The 17,436-nt window shown below is 36.0% G+C and overlaps 1 protein-coding gene across 1 annotated transcript; it reads left to right on the top strand.

The window, feature by feature from the left end:
• The first annotated feature begins 12,747 nt into the window (after positions 1-12,747).
• Positions 12,748-17,113, top strand: LOC142637287 (glutamate receptor 2.9-like). The gene is made up of 5 exons (XM_075811564.1): positions 12,748-13,020; positions 13,108-14,378; positions 15,068-15,374; positions 15,659-16,053; positions 16,456-17,113. Exons 1-5 carry the CDS (start codon positions 12,750-12,752, stop codon positions 16,951-16,953), a joined length of 2,742 nt encoding a protein of 913 aa, XP_075667679.1. The 5' UTR covers positions 12,748-12,749; the 3' UTR covers positions 16,954-17,113.
• Positions 17,114-17,436: the final 323 nt, after the last annotated feature.

Here is a 17,436-nt window from a genome sequence, read left to right as displayed (position 1 = left end):
TATTTAATGTTGATGAAACATAAATTCTCAAGATAGAATTCATAGTCTCTTAACAGAGATACAAAATATTCCCTTGAGATAAATTTAATAGGTTTGTTATTCAGAATGTTAGGCCTAACAATTTTAGTAAATAGTTACTAAAGCATATATTTATGAAATTGGATTTCATAAATATATGATAAATAACTTAAAGGATTAAACCAGGTACTCAATGATTAAGATGTAGTAATCTTCAAAGTGGCAGTCTATATTTATAATTTTGTATTACTACGAATATTTTATGAAGGGGTTGCATGTATAACAAAGTCTTGGTATATAATTTATAAATGAGGCCTAGAGTGCAACTATATATATATAGTGATATTAAATATAGTTAATGGTAACTTTGGACTTGTCAAGAGTTGACAAAAAAGCCCAAGGCCCATTGGAGCTAGTGGCTTATTGGTCCTTTTTGGTCCCACTCCAAGCCACATACTAAAACCCAATTAGAAAGACCCAAAAAGCAAGCTCAATTAGATAATCAGTTATAAGGAGAGAAATATACAGAATTTTAATGTTTGAAAAAGAGAGACATCATTGTGAAATGGTGTGTATGTGAGAGTGAGACATTATCATTCTCCCTTGGAAACTGATTGAGAGACCACACTTCTTGGGCATAAAGTGGAATTGGAGTGAAGATTAAAAGTGTTCCTAAGTACTTCTGATTTTGGTTTTGATTTTCACTACACCAAGGTACGCTCTCTTGTTCTTAAAATCTGAAATTTGCATAGTACATGTTAACAATTGCGAATGAAATAGATCTGTTAATTTTTCGCTGCATATGTTTTGTATGCAATACAAACATGTATTTTTTCCATCACCAATAGCATTTGAAGAAATGGCTATTTGATGTATTATTCATCAATCCTCATTATATTCAGTAGTGAACTTCATATCCTACTCACTAACTAACAAGGTATAATACTCATAGCTTAACTAGTTAATTAACTAAGTACAACTCTCAATGCATCAACAACTAACCAACTAACTTATTACTAACTCTATACAAGTGTCCCCTGCCTCTCTATAAGTATAAGCATCCACTGCCTTGCCCTCCCAAAACTCAGCCAAAGGTAACCACTCCACCCACAGCTTTGGCTTGTCCCCTGCAAAGGCCCTGAGCTATTGCTCAAGACTCCTATCAACCACCTTAGCCTGACCATCAGATTGAGGATGGTAGGTTGAAGACATAGCTAAATCTACCCCTTGCAACCTAAACAGCTCCTCCCAAAATCTTGAAGTGAACACAATGTCTCTATCACTAACTATAGAGGCGGACCATGTAGCTTGAAGATGTGATTCATGAACAAGGTAGCCACCTTGACAGTAGTATAAGGGCGGGATAGTGGAATGAAATAAAATTATTTAGTGAGTCTGTCTACTACCACCATCACCACATCCTGTCAAAGACTTAGGTAAACCCCCCACAAAATCCATGCTTATGGAAGTCCAAGGTGTATGAGGAATCTCTAGGGGCTGCAACAAGCCAGCTAATTTGTTGCTTTCATGTTTGATCCTTTGACACAGCTCATAACCCTTAATATAATCCTTCAAATCCTTCGTCATTCCCTTCCAAAACCAGTCACTTTTAGCCCTGTGAAAGGTCTTCAAATAACCAAAATGTCCACCTAATGGATTGTCATGTACTAAACTCATCACCTTAGGCTTTAGACCACAATTAGAGCCCAAGCAAATCCTGTCTTTGTACAACAGGAGTCCATTCTGCAGACTGAACTTGCCAATAGCATCTGGATAGTATAGAGCATTTGTAGGATTCCTTGCAACTCAGCATCAGTTGAATAACTTGATTTCAATTCCTCAAGCCAAGTGGGATAGGGAAAAGAAATGAGGAATAAGCTACTATGACTCTCTAAGCAAAACAAACTGAAGTTTGAATGATCACAAAGAACCATCTCAGAAACTTAAGATGCATCAGAATCAACTAACTCCACCTGATTGAGCACAGCATCTGGTGAATCAAATTAACCCTTCTCACCTTGTCTGGATAAGGCATCAGCTACCACATTTTCCTTTCCGTTCTTATAATCAATGATAAATGAGTATCCAAGGAGCTTAGTTATCCAACTTTGTTGCATAGGAGTGCCAATTCTCTGCTCTAGCAGGTACTTTAAACTCTAAAGACCAGTTTTGATCACAAAAGGCTTCCCAAACAAATAATTTCACGCCCCAAACCCCAAGGGGTCTAAAGCATGAGAAAGACGCCTCAAGTCCCTGTAAATTTTTTTTTTTTTGACAATTCAATCCACATAAATCCTATCAAGTACCAATATCAAGAATTATCATAATAATTCCGTTGAATATACTCTCAAAGTAAGTCAGAGCTCTAAGCAATAATTATAAAGACCATTGGCTACAAAAGAATAGAGGTCTAAATAAATAATTACATATCATCAACTTGTCCCATCAGTGGGAATAACATCATAACCACTATAATATACAAAAGAATAAGTCAAGCCTATTCCAAAATGTACATCATCTAATATTTCCTTTACAAAAGTTCAACCTTCATCAGTAGTTAGTCTAACTACTGTTAGCCACCAAAAAAGCTGTCTCAAAAGATTGTTGCCTACTCTGAAAAGTTTATAAAATAATGGAATGAGACAGAGCCCAATAAGTAGCATAATTAATGGGGATGGGGGAAATGCAAGTTTCATGATAATGAACATTTTACAAAACATGTTATAAATTTGGGAATTTCCATTTAATTTATGCAAAAACAATTTCATTAACGACATGACAAGAACGATAGGAATAGTTTAGTACCAAGCTTTCAAAAATAACTATGAAACTACATTTCATTCACAGCGAGCCATAAAAATATCCAATACCATTTCAAAACTAGAAAACCTCACCCAAGATGCAACATGGACCAACAAGGGTGGAGATATCACCTAGACATCATACCGCCACAAACAAGTTAGAGCCCAAACACACTAGTATGATATGTACCTCTTTTGGCATGTGGTTTGTTGGCCCTGTCAAGCCTCACTCACTCCCTCAAAGATTTACCTATCCCCTTCATGGGCAGTAGGGGATAACACATCATGTAGTATCTCTTTTGCATGTGGTCTCTTGGCCCTGCCTAGCCTCATACACACACTCAAATATTTATCTCTTCCCCCTATGGGCAGCAAGGAATGATGTGTCGCACAGTATCCCTTTTGCATGTGGTCTATTGGCCCTATAGGCAGCAACCTCACCCACACACTCAAGGATTTACCCGTGTCATGCAAAGTGTGAGTCTCCAACTTGGCTTGTTGTCACCAAGATGGGGTAATCACCAACATCAAAGCACAAGGGCAAAGCCACATCAAAAGCTCACAAGTTCAATGTATTTAAAATACATAGTTTACTTCCAAGTAGTTTCATAAAGTATTACAACAACCAAATATCCACAATATTCTCAAAAGTATTTCTTGTCAAAAATGTTTTGCATCAATATTTCCCAAATAATACAAGACAAGATAAATAAGAACCTTTAAGTTTCCAATATACCATATAGTCCATGAATTCCTTATCATAGGATTAAGTCAAAGATGCTCATATTTTCCATGTCAACAATCCATGCATTTTTATATATAATAATAATAGGGTCACAACACAACACTTTTAAGAAAACATAGATCCATATATAATTTCTCAAAATGTGTTTGACCCAAAAACAACATTTATGCAACATGATTATTTTCCAAAAAAAAAAAACGTCCTATTAAAAAGCTACTTACCTTGCAACCCGCAAAAGCCTAATTCTCCAAGCCCCAAGGAGATTAGCTAGAACCTAAACAATATCAAGTAAACCACTTACAATAAACGTAGAGCTTGAAATTGTATTTAGCAACAATTTAGGAATTGTCAAATAAGCACTTAATTAGGCAAACCTAGTATTTAACCTCATGAATAATAATATATTCCACTTCCAAAGTTTCTCATCAAATTAATTTACAAGGCATAAACTCCAATTTATAAGCTTAACCCATTTTATATCTCCAACATTAGACTAGCTTCCATAAAATTTACACTACATCATTAAGAGACCTATGAAACCAAAATCACAATATTCTCCAACACAAACCATTTAAATCTTTTTCTAGCTCCAAATAACTCAATAAAAATTACATTCAACATCTATCTCACATTAAAGAGCCAAAACTCCCAAATATTTACCACTTAGATAGCCACCATTGTAAAAATTACAAACCCACTCATCAAATAAATCCACCGAGACAAAACCCATACATATAAACACATAAATATCACTTCCAAAGCTCATAAATCACATGGGTATCATTATTAAAGCTTAGACAAAAATATAACCTCAAGCAAAATATAAAACCTACCAAAAAGATTAGAAATTTTACCTCCAATAAAAGATGTGAAGGTGCTTAGAGGTTCTTAAGGATTTTCCTGTGATCTTGCTAGAAAAAGATGGTGGAGATGGTGGTTTGGAGTGGAACCCAGTGGGAGAGTGAGGGAGATGAGTGTGTGTGCTTAAGTGAAAAGAAAAGAAATCAAATGAGAAGAAGAGAGATGACCGGCCAACCCCAAAAGAGTGAGGGAGTTTGTGAGATGTGGTGGGTAGTGAATGGGTTAGGTGGGGCACATTGGACACCCAAAAATATCTGACTATATGTTTTTGTTTTTGTTTTTTAAGGGGCTGATGCATTACAAATAAGGTCTCCACTTCTTCACTACAGTAATAAGGGAAAATATTTCCTTCTCATAAGTGAATAAATGAACACTCTTACCCTCCAAGGCTTGACAGCGAAAAGCAATAGGCCTTCCCTGATTCATCAACACAACTCCAATCCCAAATCCAAAAGCATCACACTCTACCACAAAAGGCTAAGAAAAAAATTAGGTAAGACAAGTACAAAAGGATGAGAAACAGCTCGCTCAAGGTTCTAAAATGCTTGGTCAGCTTGAGCAGTCCACTAAAAGGCATCCTTCTTGAGAAGATCAGTTAATGGGTTAGTAATGGAACTATAACCCCTTATGAACTTCCTGTAGTAACATGTTAAGCCTAAGAATCCCTTCAAGGCTTTCACTATTTGGGAATGGGCCAATTCAATATAGCTGCTGTCTTCTTAGGATCAGTCCTTACACCATTTCCAGATATAATGTGCCCCAAATATTCCACCTCAGAGCAAGCAAAGGTTCATTTGCTTCTCTTGGCAAACAATTTGTGATAGACAGAATTTGTAAGACTGATTTAAGATGCAAAACATAAGTGGGCATATCTCTACTATATACAAGAATATCATCAAAGAATACAAGCATAAACTTCCTAAGGAAAAGCTTGAACACATCATTCATAAGAGATTGAAACGTAGAAAGGGCATTAGTTAACCCAAAGGGCATCACCAAGAACTCATAATGGCCCTCATGAGTTCTAAAAGTTTTTTTCTCAGCATCTTCCTCCCTTATTCTAATCTGGTGACAATTAGACCTCAAACCCAACCTTAGAGAACACCCAAGCACCACTCAATTCATCAAGAAGCTCATCCACCACGGGAATAGGAAACTTATCCTTCACAGTGTCATTGTTAAGAGCCCTATAATCCACACACATCCCCCAACTACCATCTGCCTTTCTAACTAATAGCACAAGTGAAGTAAATGGACTTTGTCTATTCATAATTGAACCAAACTCAAGTAAGTCTTTAACAATGTTTTCAATTTCAACTTTCTGATAATAGGGATACTGATAAGGTCTCTGACAAGTTGGTTGGGTACCTGGTTTGAGGACAATTTGATGTTCATGCCCTCTACATGGAGGTAAGCCCTTAGGTTCCTCAAAGACAGCAACATACTCGTCCAGCAAGGACAGCAATTCTGAGGGAACTTTTGAAGCCTTGGACCTGTCAGCAACTTCAGTGGACCTAATCTACAATAACAATCCCATGGTGATTGGTTGCTTAAGAAACTCATCTACAACCTAAATCAAAGAATCAGTGGGCTTAATACCCTGCAACCATATTTTCTTGTCCTAGTGTATGAACCCCATCACTAATTGCTTGAAATCCCAGCTAATAAGTCCAACAGTATAAAACCATTGAGTTCCCAATGCCACATCACAACCCCCTAGAGTCAACACACACAAATTCACTAGGAATTTATTGCCTTGCATTTTAAGTAGTAGGTCTAGTAGAGCCCACAACCAATTGTAAAGTCTTGACTAGAACAACATCAAGGAATTTGTAAAAGCTACTAGTATCCAAAAGAATCACCACCCAATGCCCTCTAATCTGACCCAACACCCTCATAGTGCCTGGAGAAGGACTGCCTAACAATGCATACAAGGTGATATCAGCTTGATCCAATTAAAAATCTACAATAACATCCACTTCCACAGTTTTCACTTGATTAACCTCTTGTACTCCAATATCATGAACAGTTTGAGACCTTTACACTTATGTTTAGGCTGCCATTCCTCATCACAATAATAACAAAGGCCCTTCTTCCTTCTCTCTTCCATCTGAGTTGATGTGATCTTTTGTATAGGCACTCTTGCTGATGATATAATACTTGGTCATTGGTGGTTCTTGCCAATTAATACTGCTAGACTCATGGAATGGCCTATAAACCTTCTTGCAAGTGGACAAATACTCTTCCTAATTCTTGGCTAAACCAAGAGTAGCACTCTAAGGTCTTGGATTTTGCATCCTCGCTACCAATCTAATTTCATCTTTCAACCCACTTAGGAAGCAAATGAGCATATGAGACTCAGGTAAGTTTCTAATTCTATTACTTAACATCTCAAATTGACTCTTATAAGTAGCCACAGTGGTAGTTTGCTTTAACTTAGTCAAGGTTTTCATAGGATCATCATATGATGAAGGTCCAAACTTTACTTGAATGGCCCTAACAAAAGTTTCCCAAGAATCCAAAGATCTTTCACAATCTTGGAACGAAATTAATGCCTCATCATCAGGATGATTAGAAGCATCCAAAATCCATTCTTCCTCAGTTATTTCATAATAGTGAAAGAATCGCACATCCTTAAAGATCCAAGCAAAAGGATCACCTCCACTAAACCTAGGGAACTCTAACCTGATAGGCTTAGGAATTAGAGCACCTACCTCAAGTCTTGGATGTGGATGGCGTGATAGCATCTCTCCTTCAAGATGAATTTTTGGTTGAGGAGCAAGACCTTCTTGTTGATCATCTCGTTGTTGCACTATTGGAAGTCTCTCTTCAAACACAGCTTGCAATCCTCTGAAGTTGTTATCCAATGCTTCCGACCTTCTCGAAATCATTTCCATGGTAGAGGCATGATCATCCAATCTTTGCTGAACCAGTGAAACAATCTCACTTAAAAGGGAGTATCTAGTTTTTTGCACTATAATTGAACCAACTCTTACCAAAATGATAGGAATCAAATGACCTTAATTTCTATTATTCTCAATCTAGTAGTTCTTCGAGGGAATTAACCTCCAATAGCATTTCAAGAAATGGCTATTCAATGTATTATTCATTAATTCTCGTTACAATCAATAGTGAACTTTATATCCTACTCACTAATTAACAAAGTACAACACTCACAGCTTAACTAATTAACTAAGTACAACTCTCAATGCATCAACAACTAACCAACTAACTTGTAACAAACTCTGTACAAGTGTCCCCTACCTCTTTGTAAGTACAAGCATCCACACCACATAGCCACAACAGCTCCTTATAATAGATGCACCCTAATAAGAGTCCTAACACAATAATATATATATATATATATATATATATATATATATATATATATATATATATGTATGTGTGTGTGTGTGTGTGTGTGTGTGTGTGTGTGTGTATTAAAAAAGATTAGGAATAAAAAATAAATAAGAAAAAATAATAATTATGTGGTCAGTGCCGTAGCGCATGAGGTAGCACAACAGGAACTTAAAAACAATAAATACTCCTCTTTAGTTCTTAGATATATATATATATATATATATATATATATATATATATATATATATATATATTTCATATATTGTTAAGTATTTATCAATTTTGGGAGTAATAGACAATAAAGTGAATCCATAGCTATTAAATAATGTTTAGAATACAATTTTTCTTTTTTCTTTTTTTGGATGTTAATATTGCGTAGAAGTGAATCTTGTGTGTTTGTTTCAATTAGATATTCAAATGGTAGACTTGTGTTTGTGCGATTTTGTTTTGGTTAGTAATGTTGGAATTTGTATAATTTTATAATTATTGACAAGTCTCATTTTGTTAAATTGAGCTCTTTATTAATATGAATAGTGAATTCAAAGTAATACATATTACATCAAGTAATTTGCGCATGAATTACCAAGTGGCAAATACATTTTTTTTAATTAAAAAACACTTGTATTTGCCACTCATTAAAAAATATGGGTCGAGCCGATCTAACTTGACAAAGCCCACAACCTGATTGCCCAAACTAGTTATTACCCGTTTAAAATGATCTGCATTTTATTCAAAGAAAATGCTAGAAACACAACTTTTATCACAATTTGCCCATGTGACAAATTGTGAATAATAATGGAATAAAAGCGGTGGTCCATGTTAGTTCACAATTTCACTACTCACAATTTGCCATGCGTATAAGTTATAACAAAGTTATTGTCTTAGCATTAATCTTTATCCAAACCCAACCTCCCCGTTTTGGCACGTTTAGACCAAAGACAAGGACCCTTAAGAAAATAGTTTCTTTGTTGAAAAATGCTTGTTACGCACTTCTATACTTTAGGCTGTGTTCGGCTCAATGTAAAATGTTTTTAGAGTGTAAAATATTTGAAAATATTTTTTGAAGAGAAAATATTTTCAGGTGTTTGGTTGCATCTCAAAAAATGATTTGAAAAACATTTTAAGGTGTTTGGTTGTGTTCCTAAAATTTCTCTAGAAAACACATTCTCTCACTTTTTCTCAGCTTCCAAACAAATATTATAATAGAAAATCCCAATATATAAAACAAAGAAACAAAAAAACAGAACAAAAAAGAAAAATTCAATCTTTCTCAAATTTAGGCACCAATCGTGAGAATGAGAGAGATAGATTGAGAGAAAGAGAGAGGTAAAGGTAATGAAATCGTTGGGTGGGTTTGAAGGTAGCAACAACAAACTTCAGGTGATGATGTTGAGCTCCAAGTGACGGCGATGAAATTGGTGGTTCGATCTAGAGACGACAGCGATGGTGTGGGTGGGGGGCGGGTTGAGGCGGCAAGATCATTAGGGAAGGAAGAGGGAGAAAGATGGAGGTAGAGGGAGGAAGTTAGAGGCAGAAGGAGGAAAAGAGAGAGAGGAAGATCAGCAGTGAGGCATAGCCACAGATGACAGTGGAGTTGAGCCAGAGTTCAGGTGAGCAGTCTCTCTCTCTCTCTCTCTCTCAAGTAGAACTGAAAATGAGTGTAGGGGGTTTGAAGGAAAATAAAGGGATGATATTTTATAGTCAACGAAATTTATTTTCCATTTGGTTGAGTTTTTGGGCCAACCCGGTTTTTTTTTTTTTTTTTTTAAATAACTATAAAAGCTAAACAATTTTGTTAGTTGCAACGTTTTCAAACTATTTAGGAATGTAACAACTCAAGTTTAAGAGACTCGATTTTTCTGTATGCTAGCAAAGCTCAGGTGGACTTTTAGATCTACGTGGAACTCGAGTCTTTAAGACTCGATTTCCTGTTCACCATCTTCTTCCATAGTTCTTTTTCTCTTTCTTTTTTTTTTTTAATTTTAAAATAACTATAAAAGCTAAACAATTTTGTTAGTTGCAACGTTTTCAAACTATTTAGGAATGTAACAACTCAAGTTTAAGAGACTCGATTTTTCTGTATGCTAGCAAAGCTCAGGTGGACTTTTAGATCTACATGGAACTCGAGTCTTTAAGACTCGATTTCCTGTTCACCATCTTCTTCCGTAGTTCTTTTTCTCTTTCTTTTTTTTTTCTCCAACTCTACCATCCCACTCCCTTCTTCCAAATCCCAACTCTCAAAACCATCTCTCTCTCTCTAAAGAGAAAAACAAAATGGATTTACAGACAAAACCATCTTCGTTGGAGTTAAACCTAGACAACCTTAAAGCCCTTAAAGTCCTAGGCCAAAGGGCCATAGGCATAGTGTTCCTCGTACACAACATACTTCAGCATTGGGCGACTAACGACGTCGTCCTGCTCCATGAGGATGCACTGCACGGTGAATCCTCTCTCCCTCAAAATCACGAACGCGGTCTTCCCTTTGGCGCGGATCCTTTGCACGCTACCCTGCACCAGTACGTATGGGTCCTTCAACGGCTCAACTAGCTTGCTGATCTCGGTCCAGACCTTGGTACCTGGAATGACTTTCAACCAAAGGTCTGAAATTGGAACGTCATCGTAATTTCCAGCGAGCAGATCCTCCATCGAAGCAACTGAACGCCAGAGGCCACAGCGGCGCTTTAGCTTCTCAAGCTTCGCGACTTCTTTCTTCGCAACTTTCTTGCTCTAAGGTTTGGAGGATTCATCTTCTTCTTCTTCTTTTGGTTGTGGCTTTGGTAGCTAGGGTTCAAATGATGAGAGAGAGAGAGAGAGAGAGAGAGAGAGAGAACGAAAGAAGAAGATGGTGAACAGGAAATCAAGTCTTAAAGACTCAAGTTCCACGTAGATGTTTTAGTCCACCTCAACTTTGCAAGCACACAAAAATCGAGTCTCTTAAACTCGATTTGCTATGGTGAAATCGAGTCTAAAAAAAGACTCGAGTGGTTACTTTCCTAAATCGTTTGGAAACGTTGCTAACTAACAAAATTGTTTGACTTTTATAGTTGTTTAAAAATAAAAAAATAAAAAACCCGGCCAACCCGAACAGTCTTTACTCTGTAAAATATTTTTCATATTGTTTTTACACCTGAAAAAAACACAACCACGCACAAATGTTCTTAGTAAAACACTTGCATAAGTAGACGTAATAAATTTTAGCCTTCTTAAATTTCTCACTTCCCTACAATAATCTGTTTTGTTTTACAAAGATCACACCTCCACCACTGCCAAGATTATCTTGGGATCCAAGTAGGACCGTCAGAACCTGTGCAGGCTAGCCCATACCATTCTTCTCCATAATCCCAGATTCCCAGCAGTAGCACAACAAATCTCCCCCGTCTTATTTTTATTTTTCGTTTCTATTTCTTATTCCCTTTTCTTCCTAGCTTAGCTTACTTCCACGTTTGCCATCGGAGCTATTCTCACTGGTGCGGGAACATCACTTCGAGACAGGATTGTCAGGGCTGATGGCAGCTTCTCACTGAGCCGAGGTTCAGTTCCTCTCTCTCCTTCCTCTATCTCACCTATACCATTTTTTTTTTATTACTTTTAAAAAGTTCTAAGTAGTTGTAATTTTTTTTTTTTAATATCATAAGTCCTGGCGTCTTTTATTGAGTTCAAATCTTCTGTCCCACTTTTTCTGCTCCACTCTACACTCATCACTAAAAACTTGCCACGTGTTCACCTAATTAATTAAATACTATCATTATTGACTTATTAATGCTACCGTTATTAATTAATAGTAGTATTTAATTAATTAGATTAATACATGTCAAGTTTTTATTGGTGGAGTATAGAGTGGAGCAGAAAAAATGAGACAGAAGATTTGGACTCTCTTTTATTTCCGTTGTTTTCCATGGGAGAGGTTTGCAATATAAGATTCAGATCCTCTAGATTTCCTAGGGTACTCTACTAGTAGATTTCCTTAAATCCTAACCACTCTTTAATGATTTAATGGTCTAGATTCTATCATGTCAGTATTCTACTAATAATATTCTTAAAATAATAAAATAATGTTGCAAACAAAACAACTAAAACTATTGTCAGTGGAATGCTGACATGGCAGAATCTAGACCATTAAATCATTAAAGAATGGTTAAAATTTAAGGAAATCTATTTGGTAAAGTATCCTAAGAAATCTATTTGTTAGTAGAATGCTGACACGATAGAATCTAGACCATTAAATCATTAAAGAGTGGTTAGGATTTAAGGAAATCTACTGGTAGAGTACCCTAGGAAATCTAGAGGATCTAAATCCTTGCAGTATATGTGTATAAATACTTTTTAATTAGAAAAAGTAAGGGAATAGTGTTTAAATAATAAAAACTGGTGTTTAAACACCGTAGCATATATTTTTAATTTTTCATACATTTTTTTACTCACATATTTTTACAAAACTTAAACAACACTACTAAAAATTCATTTTCAAATTTTGTTTGTTATTCAGAATAGTGTGAACAGTAAAGGGGAAATAGATTGAGACTTTGATGCAAAAGTCACAGATAACCACTCACCCACAAAAGTTAACTGGGGACTGGGCCCTTCTTTATTATTAGAGTCCTTCTAGTGCCACATAAATAAATGTCACAACTCGTCTATGTAGTGAGTTGTGGTTAGTAAATAAGTGTTTTTACATGAATTCATCACTATTTTTTCACCAATTGCAACTCGTTACATGGATAAATTATGATATTTGTTGTGCCAATTTATGAGTACAAGACTTATGCTTATTATTGGCGAAGTCTGGAGAACTTTGTAGAAGAAAAGGTCAAAGATTCAAGAGTTTACTCTGATCTAAAAATAACGCGTTTTTTGACCCATAAACGACCTCTCCCAGTCCCAAATCATCCATATATTAAAATCTCTCTACCAGACTAAAACAGTATGTGTCTGCAATGCCACTAAAGCCCCACACATGTTTCCAAATGCCTTCCCAACTCAAAATGGTTAGGACGGTCCGGAGATCTTGGGTTCTCTTTTCTATCCTAATCTTGTTTCTTCTTATCGACTCCTATGGAGCTGATGAAGCCAACAACAGCAATGTTACATGTGTAGGTTTAATCATTGATGTTAATACTCGTATTGGAAAAGAAGAGAGAATAGCGATGGAAATTGCAGCTCAAAACTACAACACAAGTTCAAAGACTCAAAAACTCTCTCTCTATATCCAGGACTCCCTTAGAGTCACTTCTGCTGGTAAGTAGTCTCTATTACTTGCTCATTTTGTTAACATAAAATATCAGTAACATCTATGTTGATGGAATATGTAAATTTTGGCTGTAGTAGAAGAGATGATTAGAGAAAAAAGGGTTAAGGTGATTATTGGCATGCACACATGGCAAGAAGCAGCTCTAGTAGCTGATATTGGAAGTCAAGCTCTTGTTCCGGTTATTTCGTTTGCAGCATCAGCCATCAATCCACCTCTAATGCAACTTCGCTGGCCGTTCTTAATACAAATGGCTAAAAATGGTTCCGAACAAATAAGATGCATTGCAAATATTGTTCATGCATACAATTGGAAAAGGGTCGTAGTGATTTATGAAGATGAAGCATTTGGTGGTGATTCCGGAAAGTCAGCACTTTTAACTGAGGCTCTCCAACATGTGGGTTCGGAGATTGAGTACCGTTTGGTCCTTCCACCATTTTCTTCTATGTCTGATCCAGGATGGGTTGTTCATGAAGGGCTTGTTAGGTTAATGAAAACACAATTAAGAAATTTTATTGTTCTTGAGTCATCATTAGAAATGGCGATTCATTTGTTCAGGGAAGCTAAGGATATGGGGCTTGTAAGGAGTGATTCAACTTGGATAATTCCAGATAGCATTACAAGTTTGTTGGACTCTGTAAACAACTCGGTTATTTCCTCTATGGAAGGCGCAATTGGAATTAAAACCCATTATTCTGAAGAAGTTACCTCAGAGTACCATGATTTTCATGCTCAGTTTTGGAAAATTTTCAGAACTGAATATCCAGAGGAAGACAACTCCGACCCCAGTTTTTATGCTCTGAGAGCATATGATAGCATTAGAATTGTTATACAAGCGATCAAAAGAATGACAAATAACAGCAGTAGTCCAAAGATGTTGTTAGATAGTATGCTATTAAGCAATTTCTCCGGTTTTAGTGGCAAAATACATTTTAAAGCAGGCCAGCTCCCAGAAACTTCAATTTTGAGCATTGTACACGTGCTTGGAAAGAGACACAAAGAAATAGAGTTCTGGACACCAGACTTAGGGTTCTCCATGATCCCTTCTATAGGAAAACCAAATACTTTGGTTGCTCCCGTAATTTTGCAGAGGAACTTACAAGAAAGTCCGAGAGGTTGGGAAATGCCTACTGATGCAAAGCCATTGAAAATTGGAGTTCCAGGTAGAGCATCATTTGGGAATTTTGTGAAGGTTGATTACGGGGTGAAATTGAATGAGAACAATTATTCTGGTTTCTGCATTCAAATTTTCCTTAAGGGACGAGAACTTTTGGGATATCCTTTGCCTTATAAATTGGAGGCCTGTAATTGCACCTACAATGATCTGGTTCACCTTGTCCACAATAAGGTAACAACTTCTCTGCCTTTTATTCCTTGAGAAACGCTTGTTAATAAAAACCTTCTGCAAACACTACAAACACAACCCCTAAAATTATTCTGCTGAGTTTTATATTTGCACGTTTTATCTACAGAATTTTACCATATTCTGGAAAAAAAAAAAAACCGTTACTTAAAAACTGCATTCCCCATGTGCTTTTTCGTTTAATATTCTATGTAACAGAATATTTAAAAAATTGATCGAAAATTTACTTCAACCTTTGAATTGCCCATTTTTGTTAATCTTACATAGAAGATAGACAATATATCAAATTGGCCTCCAAAACCGTAAGTAAAGCATTAGTTGGAACTCTTCTTAAGTTGGTTTGTACAAATTCTGAAACTACTAAATGTTACTCACTTGTAATTCAGAAATATATCATTTTTAACTTGTAATTTGAAGGAGAGACTTTTTTGACAGCTTATTTGAAATTAGCTAGGTCCTTATCTAAGAGAGAGAGAGAGAGAGAGAGAGAGAGAGAGAGAGGCCTCTTGCAAGGCAGTGGATATTTGACTAGAAACTGGGCCGAAAGGCAGTAAATATTTGACTAGAACTGTCCTCTTTTTTTTTCTTCTTTTTACACCTGTTTTATTTTGTTACACTAATTTATTTCTCATCAATATCTTATGCTTGTCCGGTCCAAATGAATACAACAAAAGACTTATGATGCTGCCATTGGTGACTTGACTATAACAGCCGAACGGCTGCAATACGTAGATTTCACTGCTCCATACATCGAGTCAGGTGTGGCAATGATAGCTCCAGCTAAACCTGTAGGGTCAGCATTTATGTTTACAAAGCCTTTCACCTGGGACATGTGGTTGGTGACTAGTGCCATCTTAATATACACAGTGCTCATAGTTTGGTTGTTGGAGCACCAATCCAATCCAGAATTCAGTGGCTCATGGAGGAATCAGATTAGCACTGCACTCTGGTTCACATTCTCCTCTCTTTTTTTTGCACATAGTAAGTATCAATCTTAGAAATAGAGCTCATGAAATGCTACTATCAACATTGGAAACATATTTTCCATTCCATCTAGAAGCTAAGATAATCCGAGTGCCACTCAAGGCTAAGGATTAGGGGGATTTTATTAATTATTATTATTATTATTATTTTGTATTTAGTGTAGATCAGGGTAGCCAAAAGCCAAAAATAATTTCAATAACAAGCTTGTACCAAAAAAATCATCATAAATTAATTATTTTACAATTATTCTCACACCTATAACACATGGTTTCATGTTACAGGAGAGAAAATCTATAACAACTTCACGCGTTTGGTGATTGTAGTGTGGCTTTTTGTTGTATTGATTCTAACCTCAAGCTATACTGCTAGTTTGTCTTCAATGCTTACTGTGCGACAACTGCAACCAAAAGACATGGAGTGGTTAAAGAAGAAAAATTTCAAAGTTGGTTATTCTGGCGATTTGTTTGTAAAGAAATACCTGGAGGACGTGCATCAGTTAAAGCCAAACAATTTCGTGAAAGTTAGCAATGAAGACGAATACCCAGCAGAATTCGAAAGCAACAAAATAGATGCTGCCTTTCTTGAAATCCCATATGAGAAAGTTTTCCTCAATAAGTATTGCAAGGGTTACACTGGTACCATACTAAGCAATCACAGATTTGGAGGATTTGGCTTTGTGAGTAGTAAATCAAATATTATCCCAAACCTTATGAATTTCATGACACTTGTGGGTTGACCATGATAAAATTTTCTAGTGAATTTCCCCCAAAAAAAAAAAATAATAAATGTAAAACAAAATCAAGTGAAGTGACCTTCCCCCGCCCACAAAGAGAATGCTTAAATAAATCATAAAAACTCTTTTATGATTTCCATACTAAGCACTCACCAATAAATTTTGTCCATGGGGAAAAATGATTCTTCCTACATTTTATCTGTGCATTTGATATTTACACATCCAGTTCACAAAGTAAAAGTGCTGGTAGAAATCTATAGTGGCCAAAGTTAGTAATTTTTTTTTTTTATGATTACTTGTCTGTCTAAAGAATCTAATAGAAATCTTATCTTTCTTCCCAACCAGGCCTTCCAGAAAGGCTCCCCATTTGCAAGGGATTTTTCTGAAGTAATTCTTAAGCTAACGGAGGATGGAACCATAATGTCACTGGAGGATGAATGGTTGACACCCCAAGGTGAGTGCTCGGACGACATAGCTTCCAATGAACCTGGAAGCTTGAGCCTCCAAAGCTTTGAGGTTCTCTATCTAGTATCTTTCGCCACTTCAACCATTTGTCTTTTGCTATCCCTAATTCTCTTACCCTTAAGTCGTCAGCAACATCAAGATGCTTCTGAAGCAAACATAACTCCAGGTGAAGAGGGTGCTTGGAAGAAGGCAATTAGCCATTTTAGATACTTCTATATCAAAAATTCAGGAAGAGCTACAACTCTAGCAGTAACATCAAATACAGATGAAGACACAGCCAAAGTAAACGAACACCCTTCAAGGCTGGAAATCAGTAGCACTTCTGACACTCCAGAGCACCTTCAGTCTTTCCCACCCGCAGAAATTGAAATGAAATGAAATCTTGTTATAAATATTCACAAAAAATATAATGTTGTCTTAGATATTAAGATTTCTTGTGCATAATTGTGTTGCAAACTGTTTTTTATTTTCCTTCAGTATAGTATTCCAGGCACATGTATCATAGTAGTTATTAAGCCTAGTAAGTTGCCTATACGATGCACGGATAATTTTTAAATATTTTATGTAAGACGATTTGGATAATATTGTACATATATTATAAAGAAAAAGTAAACTAAATTAGAGTAAAGAAACATATACATTTTAAGATATTAAAAATTAATTTAGTAGTTTCACTACATACTTGTAGCATTCTCAAGGTAAGATTTTTTTTTTTTTTTTTTAAATCATGAAACCAAAGATAAACGCTAAAGAGTAATGGGACCATAAAAATCAACTAATTTGTGTCGTGTTCATATATTTCATACCATTAAATGAAAGTATGTCCAACTCTTTCATCAATCTTCTACTCATCGATAGTGT

This window comes from Castanea sativa, chromosome 5 (assembly GCF_040712315.1).
Source record: "Castanea sativa cultivar Marrone di Chiusa Pesio chromosome 5, ASM4071231v1".
Classification (NCBI taxonomy): domain Eukaryota; kingdom Viridiplantae; phylum Streptophyta; class Magnoliopsida; order Fagales; family Fagaceae; genus Castanea; species Castanea sativa.
This window is presented reverse-complemented; position numbering and strand designations above follow the sequence as displayed.